This window comes from Geospiza fortis, unplaced genomic scaffold (assembly GCF_000277835.1).
Source record: "Geospiza fortis unplaced genomic scaffold, GeoFor_1.0 scaffold1, whole genome shotgun sequence".
Lineage (NCBI taxonomy): Eukaryota > Metazoa > Chordata > Aves > Passeriformes > Thraupidae > Geospiza > Geospiza fortis.
Genome location: NW_005054320.1, coordinates 5,885,705 through 5,895,821, shown reverse-complemented (window position 1 = coordinate 5,895,821; position 10,117 = coordinate 5,885,705). Strand labels below are relative to the sequence as shown.

The window sequence follows — 10,117 nt, the reverse complement described above, 5'->3', positions numbered from 1 at the left end:
ATCCTCAAATCATCCGTGGGAAGTCCTGGCTGATTATATTCTGCGTCCTGGCAGCTGCTGGAGCACCTGGGCTGGGCAGAGGTGGTGGCTGAGCCCATCCCACCTGCCAGACACTGCAGTGGGAGGCTGCCCTGAGCTGAGAGCAAAGTGGGGTTTATCTCATGAAGTGATGACCACCACACTGGCTGTGGAGCAGCATGGCAGGAGAAGTGGTTGTGATAGCCAGATGTGGGAGGAAAGAGATAAATCTGTTTGAAGTATCTGCTGCGACTGGGGCTGGAATAGCTGGGGGAGGAGGTGGTGTAAGAGGGAAAGATGGTGTGACTGGGGCAGAGGCAGGAATGGGGGGAGGCTGATTTTCTGAATTAACAATGAACAGCAATGAGAACAGAGAGCAGGATTAAGCCACCAAGGATCCAGGGTTTGGGAGCAGCTGTTGGGAAGAAAAGAAGGTGAGGAAGTAGGGAAAATAGCAAGAGTCAAAAAAAAATGTGTGATGGCAGGACAAGCCAGGGAACTGGGAGGGGGACAGAGTTAGGGTGTGGGCATGACTTGAGGTGTGATTTAATTAGTGGAGGCAAGAGTGGGAAGAGGAAAGACCCTAACTTGACAGTGGTGGGAGAGGGAGCAGAAGAGGTAGCAAAGGAGCTGTTTGCTTTCAAGGGTCTGAAAAAAGAATAGGATCGGAGAGAACATGGATGGCAAGAAGCAAAAAGCTCCTGGTGGTACAAATCGTTCTCCAGACTTTGGGATGGAACCAAGGCAACCTTAGATTTTTGTCTTATCTGCTCCCAGCATGTGAATCTGAAAGGCAAGTTTCTGGTGCTTCCCCTCCCACTGCCACCCCAACCTTTGTTATTTGGAGAGGTCACAGTCACCTTGGTTTTCTCTGCCAGTCCCTGGAAGAGGTCTTTGTCAGGAGGCTCTTACAGGGGGTGAATGTGCATACCATGGCATCCTTGCTAAGCTGGGTTGGCTTTAAAACCAACTGACCAGGATCCTAAAAAGCAGGACACTGTAGTCTGTGCCAAAATGGCTCTGAAATCAAGCATTCAGAAGTTACAGAAAACTGGAATTAAAACAATGTGCACAAACCTAATTTGGCTTAATTTTGGCATGTATGACTGTGGAAAAGAGGCCTGGAAGGGACCTCAAGGAACCATCTGGAGACTCCAGTCCATCTCTTTCACTCAAGGCAGGAACAATTATTCCTAGATGATTCTTGACAAATGTTTCTCTAATCTTCTTTTGTGAGTCAGACATTAATTACAGGGTCACATATTTTTTTCTTAATGGCATCCTGCCTTAGTGCATAAAATATACTGGGACCATGCTGTGAAGGAGACTGGGAACATAGCTGGAGAAAGGACAGGCTCATGGTTCAGCTTGTGGACTGCTGCCCTGGAGAACTGTCTGTGCTTCAGAGTTCCTGGGTGGTCGTATAAATCTGACTTCTCCCGGGCAGTCATTAATTGTGTTTTCTCCATTTTCTGGGTGCACGGTTTGAAAACACTGACTCTGATTTATTTGTCCATGCTTGGTACCCAGTTTCAATACAGTCTTAGGGCTTTAATTTCACTACCACCACCCAGACTGCCCAGACCTTGTGGCATTCGTTCTCATAGACTGGGAAATAAAACCAAGGTTCTTGTGTGCCATACTCAGCACTGACTCTCATATGTCACTCTTCCCCCACTTCTCATCTGACCCTGCCCTATGCGCTTTGTCAGCTTCCATCTCCCTAGACCTTCCTTACTCTGCTGAAACATGTGTATGGAACCTCACAGTCATGAATGTGATTCCCAGATCCTCTACTTATTTTTTTTTTAATGGACAATTCTTCTGAGTATTTTTTAAGTTCGGGTTTCTCCACAACCACCTCATTCTCAGAGGTACATGCATTCAGGGCAATTAATTACACCAATAATTAATTACCTCAGGGAAAAATCAGCAAAACACTCAAGAACCAAGAGCATACAAGACACCAGGAGCTACTGTAGTGGCTCACAGAAGCATCACAGGAATGTGGAGGATGGAAGTGATCTCTGGAGATCATCTGGTTCAACCCCCTCTTATGCAAGGTGGGTCAGCTACACCTGGTTATCCAGGACTGGGTCCAGTCAGGTTTTGTACATTTCCACAGATGGAATCATAGAATGGTTTGAATTGGAAGGAACCTTATAGATTACCTCATTCCAACCCCCCTGCTGTGGCAGGGACACCTCCCACTAGACCAACATGCTCAATGCCCCATCCAACCTGGCCTTGAACACTTCCTCCACAACTTTGGGCAACCTCTTTCAGTGCCTCAACACCCTCACAGTAAGGAATTCGATCATGGTAAAGATGAGACTCCATGACTTCTTCAGATCTCTGATGACTGGCAGAGTAAGAAGATGTTTTCTGGTGTTCCAGTGGAGTTTCATGTTTTAAATAATGCCTATTGCTTCTTGTCCTGTCAGCAGGCACCTATCTCCCTCTCCTTTATTCTCTCCCACTAGATATTTATACACATTGATGAGATTCCTGCTAAGCCTTTTGTTCTCTGGGATGAATAGGATGAACATTCCCAGCTCTCTGTCTTCCCTCACATGAGATGTGCTTCAGTCCCTCAATCATCTTTGTGCCCTTTGCTGGAGTCATTGCAGTAATCCCTGTCTTTCTTGTACTGAGGAGGCCAGAACTGGACACCAGAAAAGGCTGACTAGATTCTAATTCCCCAGATGCTTCTTCAACTCCTGTTGAAGACAGGAGTGGCTTTTGGCTTTCTTCCAAGCCTCAGGAACCTCTCCTGATCAGTATGATCTTTTAAAGAGTCTTTTAAATACATTATCCAGTTTCCTCAGCACTTTTGGGCCCCTTGCTCAGGGGTCTGGGATTGCTAAAGGACACTGTTACCAGTAAGACCTTCCTCCTGGGCTACCTGCTCCTGCTTCCACCTTTTGTGCATTTCCTTTTTATGTCAGGGTTTAGGCATGACCTCTTTGCTCATCCACACATGCCTCCTGCCACCACTGCTTGATTTTCTTCTTGTCAGGATGAACCACTCTTGAGCTTTAAGGAGATGACTAAACAGCTCAACCCTTGGTTTCTAGTTCAAGATCTTGATCCTTATTGTGGCCAGAGCAAGATGTTTCAGAGCATTTTATAAATGTTCCCATACATCCACACTTAGAGAGTGATTTGAATTCAAACAGCACATTTCCAAACAGCACTCTTTACCAAAAAAAGGGACCAGTGTTATCCAGGTTCTTGCCCATCAGTGATATCCTGCATCACTGGCTTTCAGAATCCAGTCAGAAATGTAACTGTCTTCCTGTCACCTCGTGGGAGGCTTCTTACTCCAGAGGCCACTTACCAGGCAGGTCTTTCTGGAGTCCTTCCATGGGTGTAGAGAAGAGACAGGCTCCGCTAGGGGCAGTTTAAAAGCAACCACACTTGGGAATTAGAATCATCTCCTGGAGAAGTGTCTCACCTTCCAGTGACAAGCACAAACTTCTACTTTAAGTGCCTGAAATATACAATAACTGCTTAATTTAAAAATACTCCCTTCTACTGCTTTTGAAAGTGCCGCCTTTCCTGTTAATTGCATTGTGCCCTTGTTCCTGTGCTGTGAGGCAAAGAGAATATCCTTTTGAACTCAGAATGGCATCATCAGCTTGATATGGCTTAAATCCAGTCCAATTAAAAATACATAAATGTGGCACTTCCCTTAAGTCAGATGTCCTGAAATGACTCCTTTATAAAAAGGCGTTGTTAATTCTGCCAGGCCTTTTCTGCTAGCAGACTCTTTTCTTAGGGGTCATTTGTAGTGTCTCCTGCTCCAGTCACGATAACCTGGTTTAAGCTCACCCATTTCCTTTCTGTGTCCTTACATGCCTGCTCATTGTTGCCTGTTGAGTTCAACCTTGCTCACGCTGCTGGCTTGCAGCCTCTGCAGGGTCTGAGAGGAGTGCTCATCCAAGTCTTGCAGAACAGCATGTGAGCAATAGCGCTGGGCTAGATCAGGAGATAAGCTTTGCTGACCATTAGCAAAACAATGGACTGTACGCTCAGTGCTGCTAAATACACAAAATAAACAGGCAGAGGAAAAAAATAGGTTCCTCGTAACAATCACGGTCACAAAATGTTCAGGAGGAAAGGAGATTCTGGAAAAGATTGGTTGGGCTTATTTTTTTAAGGAATGCAATTGTTTCCATTGATTTCTAGGCCTTTTTGGTGCTTTCATGCTACTGGTTTCTTGTTTCCAGCCGGTTAGATCTTGCTGCCTGATCCTGAATCCTGTCTTTTAAAAAGGCTTTTGAATTATGTCTAATAGGCTGAAGCAAAATCAACATGGGTTGTTAGCCTGATCAAATTAGGTGTGCAGAGTGTAAAAGATTTTATGATGTCAAGCAGTCTACAGGGAATTAGGGGAAAGAGCCACGTTTTATGGGAAACACCCAGGACTTGTGTTTTAAAGACATAGCAGAGAGTCTTTGTTCCTGATTCCTGTGTCTACTTTTAAGTTTTGTGTTTGCAGACCCTCTGGTGTGTCCACATATTTGCTAACTTTTTATATTTGATAGCTCAGTTTCAGTGCCATCTTTTCCCAGATGTTTTAGAGATTTGAGAGACAGCTCTCCATTTAAAAACAGCTGTCTCTCAATCTCAGGGCAAGGACAGCTGTCAACACCAGATGTACAATGCAAGATGCAGCAACAATTAGTAACCATTTGCCAGCCAAAGATGAAGGAAGTAGTGTGCAATGGTGATTAGTGAGCAGCCAGGGACAGGGATCATTAAATCAATTAGACTGCTTGGCAAAACCTCAATGAACTAAATGAAAATACTGTTACATTTTTGGCCACTTCATAATTAGCTGTGCATTTTCTCCCAGATTCTGAAGAGAATCACCACTTTTAATTCAGGGCTGCAAATTAGAGACCCCCGATCACAGGCGAGATGTACAACAGTACAAGGTCACTGCTGTAGCTGATGTATGAGCAAGGTTTGATGGCTCTATTCAACCATTTTGCTATGTGTTGTCTTCTGCAGAGCAATCATTTCTCTCTGCAAACATTCTATAGCACAGTTTGCCTTGTGGATATCAAGAATAGCTCTAACCCACCAAGCACTATTGTCCTCTTTCTCCCTCACAGAGCTGGCTGTCCTGGGGAGACCTGTACCCATGCAGTTATTCTCAGCCAGGGTAAAAACAGCTGCAACAGCAAGAGCTGGATGAGCATTTCTCTGCAGTTAAGGATGGTAATTTTGTTCTGCAGAGAGCCTTTCCAGCAAGGACGGCACCCCAGACAGGCTTCACCAGGCTATGGCTGCTTTCTTTGCTTCTTTGGTGGTGCAAATATCTATTCTCAACAGCCTCTTCTCCTCTTGGCACCTTGCAGCATGTGCAATGCTTTCTTTCCAAAAACTAGTTCAATAGGAACTAGCGAATCCTCTTCCTGCTTTTGTGAGAAGGCACAATAAACCTCATCACCCTGGTGCAACATCCCCAGCTGTCTGAAGGAGGAAGTGGAGAAAAATCTCCTTTGTTGGCTGTTGTGCTTCGTTCCTGGTACAACTTCTAGGTCACTGTGATGACTTGGAAAGCCAGCCTGGCTCTTTTCCCCTGCACATGCCTCTTCCATACGTCTACCAAGATCCAGCTAAAGAGTAGACCTAATCCTGGGGCTGTAGTTAGGGCTGTCTGTCCCTCCAGGGTTTTCTCAAAAGAACTGAAGGCCTCGGGAATCAGGCTGGCTTTAGCTGTCTTTACTTTAAAAGTCTCCTCAACAGCCAGTTTGGAAGTTGATTGGGGAAGCAGGGAAATTGTGAGAATGGGGCATTCATGGGGCCTTCCACCAAAACTGTAGTAGAGAGCAAAAGGATGTCAGTCTTGGGCTGCTTGACTGAATCTAACGTGAGACAGAAGAGACCAAAATTTTTTCTAGATTTGAACCCTTTCAGATTCCGTAGGAAATGGGCATAGATGTTGCTTTCCAGACAAGAAGAATCTGGAAGACTTGTCAAAAGTTCATTAGACTGGTAGAGCTCCTCTGGCTCTGGACACTGTTGTTTTCCAGGGTTATCTATGAAGACAGTGTGGTCAGACAAATTCTGGGGCAAAGGCAACTGTCCAACTGAACAAGATGTTCTTCTGGCATGATGGGAAGCCTGATGCTTTTGTCAAGAGCTAGTGGATAAAACCAACCTGAAACGTGTGCAGAACATCAGCAGGGAGAACTTAATTCCACAGAACGATGCATCTGACAGCGTACTGAGTCACTGACGTTTTCCACATGTTGCAAGATTCATGTTGCCATGAACCTGTATTTGGTGTCTCTGCTCATTCACCTCCACTACAAATTGAAATACAGAAGTTGTCTGTAGCTCCTGTTACACTGAACTGTTTGGACCACTCAGCTTTATTGGTTCTGGCAAAATTACCTGGAGTCTTGCAAGGACTGGGAGCACCCACGCACATCCAGATCAGCAAAACATCAGCTGTCCTCTGAAGCAATTGTTGATGATGACATATTTTGTGACAGGAAGTGATTACAACATAGTGGGTTCTCAGGATTAAAAATTTGTGTCCTGCTCAGAAACATACATGCAACTGGTATGTTCTAAACATAGATTCCTTTGGGTTTTGTTCTGAGACAAAAATCAAAACCACTTTTCAGGATTTATTGTTTAATCATTAACGCCTGGGCAATCGGTAAATTTGTTACTGTTACAATCGCTGATTTTCCACTGGAAAAAAAAAGCAAAGTTAAAGTTCAACCATAACTATTGAGTTTGCCCATGCCAATCAAACAAGAGACAAGCCATTATAATGTCTCACTAAATTATTCTCTGGATAATTGCCTTGGCAATATCAAGGAGTTAGATATAAGACTGGTAGATCCATTAATATAATTTAGATTCTTTAGCATAGCAAGGTTCAAAACGGCTTTGAATCATTTAATCCTTATCAGACTAGCAAGAGGTAGGCTTGTCACCATACCTTGTGATGGAATGACCCAGCAAGAGCTGCAAGGTAAGCAAACAGAAAATCTTCCTGCTGATCACTTCAAAAGGAAGCAATGGAGAAAGAAAATAGCAGGAGTTCCTGTGCAGGAACATGTCTCCCAGTTCCTGCTGGAGCAGGCCTATTCAGTGTCTGATTAGAATGGCTGAAGTTTATTGCTGGTATATGAAATGCAAACAAATGAAAACCCCTAAACAAGCAAACAAAACCCCTCCCCTACTCTTGTCCTGAGCTCCTTAGAGCTTTGTTCTACCCAGAAGTTGTACCAATTTCCCAATTCACTGCCACCTTATGGCATTTCAGAGAGATAACACCTCAGTAATTTCTCTCAGACACCTCAGGTATTCAGGCAACCTCCCTAGGCACTTGCACATTACAGAGACACAGCAGCTGTAAAACTGCCCCGTGCATCCAGACTTGGAACAATATTGATGCTTGGGATGCTGGGTTATAATAGCTTGTGAAAACTCATCATTAAAACGTCAATTCTATTTATATGTGCAGATTCTAAAGGGAGGTCATTTCATCAGCCAAGGGGCCAAAAATAAATATGGACTTTGCAATGTAGTCAAAAGAGAATCTTTCAGTCTAAAAAAGCAACTAGCTCACCCATGACTCTCACAAATGGTTTTAATTGTCAGTCCATTTTTGAAATTGAGGATGAAAGCTTAATAGATGTCCTTACTGTGTGTTTAGGGTTTTTCTGAGAGTAGTCTTAGTTAAGGAAAGAATCTATGAACAGACTAACTGAAATTGGAGGTGCTTTATGCTTTTCCATCCCCTCAAATACATCACAATTTTCCTTTAAACCACTGTTGTGGTTTCCTGGGGGATGAGGAGATGCTACAACTTGAATGGACAGGCTTTGGAGACTTGGTTGCTTAATTATGAAATGGAAATATGTGTGGGATTGCCAAATATGAAATACTGCAGCTGGGATTTTTGTAATATGCATTCCCCCTGTGGATGGGTAGGCTTGGTATTCAGAAAAGTGTTATTAGTAGCAACCAAGTTGTGGGTTTGATACAGATTACATTGGTATTGAAGAGGAAAAAGGATGATTTTAGAGAATGGCTATACCGGGTAAAGGAGGACAAGCACAAACTTATTTTCATGAAGTAGCCTGTTCTCTGTAAGGAAATGAAGTTGATTTCCCATTTTTATTATCAAGTTGCAGACTCATTACAAAGCTTTAAGGGACATTTTTCAAATGGGCACCATCAGTATAAATTATGCATTGGACTGATTTTTATTTACCACTATCATGAGTAACAGCAAATGCTGAAAAGCAAAGACCTCACCCTCCCCCACCTGCTGTTTTTCAGACTGCCAACTTTTTCAAGAAACAAAGCTTGGCTGTCTCTCCTAAGTCAGTTCTCCTGTTTACGTAGTAATTTGAAAGAACTTTGTCAGAAAATAAGAAAATGTGATTTGTGTTAGCATTTTGATGCCCAAAGCCAGAAAAAATAATGACTGGAATGCCTGGTGGTACATTTCAGGTACAAGAGAGCTGGGCACTGCCTGGTGGCATATTTACTTTGTTGTTTTATGTAAGAATGTTCTTCAGAGAACTAACCCAATCTGTAAGCCTAATTTTTGACAATAGCTCTGCCAAACAGGAGAGAAAATGTCATTTTCACTGTTGGCAGCTCATTGAAAGTGTCTCAGTAACATTTGACACAGTGGTGTTTCAGAGGGGGTTAGGAACAATGAGTACAGAAGGGTGGCTTGGGGTGGCTGCAGTACCACTCCTGTGCTGTGACTCCAGTGTCTCTTAGCCCTGGCTGGGGCACAGCACTCTCACCTGTCAGGCACCCAGCTGTACAGAGGTAGATCCTGAAGAATCAAACCTTAAACAGCCCCATGGCCTTCTTAGTAGGTAAAACCACTCATCATTTATCGGGCAAGAAAAAAGGCTTCCAGCAAGCCAACCACCCCAGGGCGAGCAAAGTGCTGATCAGGACCATTTTGAGAGACTGGGTTTGTTTTTGGCTTTGGAAAACAGCTCTTGTAAAAGATAAAATTCAGCTGCCTTTGGCCAGGTCTTTGTTTGGTCACATAGCAATGGTGTTCCGAACAGGGCTGCAAAAAAAGTAAATCTGGCAATATTTTGCTGCCTTAAAAGAAAACAGCAGTCTTAGTCTCTAACACTGGCAAAATATGTTCCTGCTAGTCCAAGTTATTTTGTTTGTGGTATAAACTATTCTGGCAGGAGCACTTCTTGTTTTTTTTTAATGGCATAAGCAAGTGGTGCTCCGTTTTTGCTGATGTCTGCCGAGTAATTTCACTGAGTTCACAGCAGGCAGCAGTGCTCCAGTGCTGGCTGTGCCAGGGTTGGGAGCTGCTGCCCCCAGGGATGCTCCAGAGCCCTGAACAAGGACCAGTTCTTCCAGAACAGTGCCTGAAACTCTGGCCAGGGCCAAGCTCAATCTACCTACGGTGGTAGTGGGACCTAAATGTGAGGGCATTTAGTGCCTCAATACAAACTGTGTTTCCTGTGAGGAAGCTTTGCTGTTAACAGCTGAGCTGCGAGGACTTTCTATGAGAACCTTCATCTTCTTTTGCCTGCTTGGCGCAGTTTGTGCAGAACGGGCTCACCATCGCTTCATGAACCACATCCACGACTGTTCAGCCTCCCATCTCCTGCTGGGAAGCTGCAGAGGGACTGTTCACAAGGGCTTGTTGTGACCAGGCAAAGGGGATGGCTTCAAACTGGAAGAGAGTAGGGTTAGATTAGATATTCGGAAGAAATTCTTTACATGAGACACTGCAACAGGCTACACGGAGGAGTTGTGAATGGCCCATGCCTGGAAATGTTCAAGGCCAGGTTGGATGGGCTTGGAGCAACTTGGCCTAGTGGAAGGTGTCCCTGCCCGTGGTAGGGCGGTGGGAACTGAAGGATCCTGAAGAACCTTTTCAACCCAAACCGTTCTGTGATTCTATGACAGCACTGCGCGCGTCAGCGCCATTTCCTTCACGGCTCAATGAAGCAGAACCTGTGTGCCTGCCGCGTTTTGGGCACAAACCCCACAGTTTCGAGTTTCCTTTCGCGCTGCCCCAAACACGCTCCCGGCGGGACCGGCCGCGGGGGCGAGCCCGAGGGGC

General features: G+C 44.6%; 1 protein-coding gene across 1 annotated transcript in view; it reads left to right on the top strand.

Annotated features, from left to right (window-relative positions):
* The first annotated feature begins 2,238 nt into the window (after positions 1-2,238).
* Positions 2,239-10,117, top strand: part of GSK3B (glycogen synthase kinase 3 beta) — a 158,425-nt gene continuing 150,546 nt past the window's right edge. The window contains exon 1 of the mRNA XM_031056706.1: positions 2,239-2,322. Within this exon, the coding sequence (XP_030912566.1) occupies positions 2,239-2,322 (84 nt within the window). The remainder of the gene's footprint in view (positions 2,323-10,117) is intronic.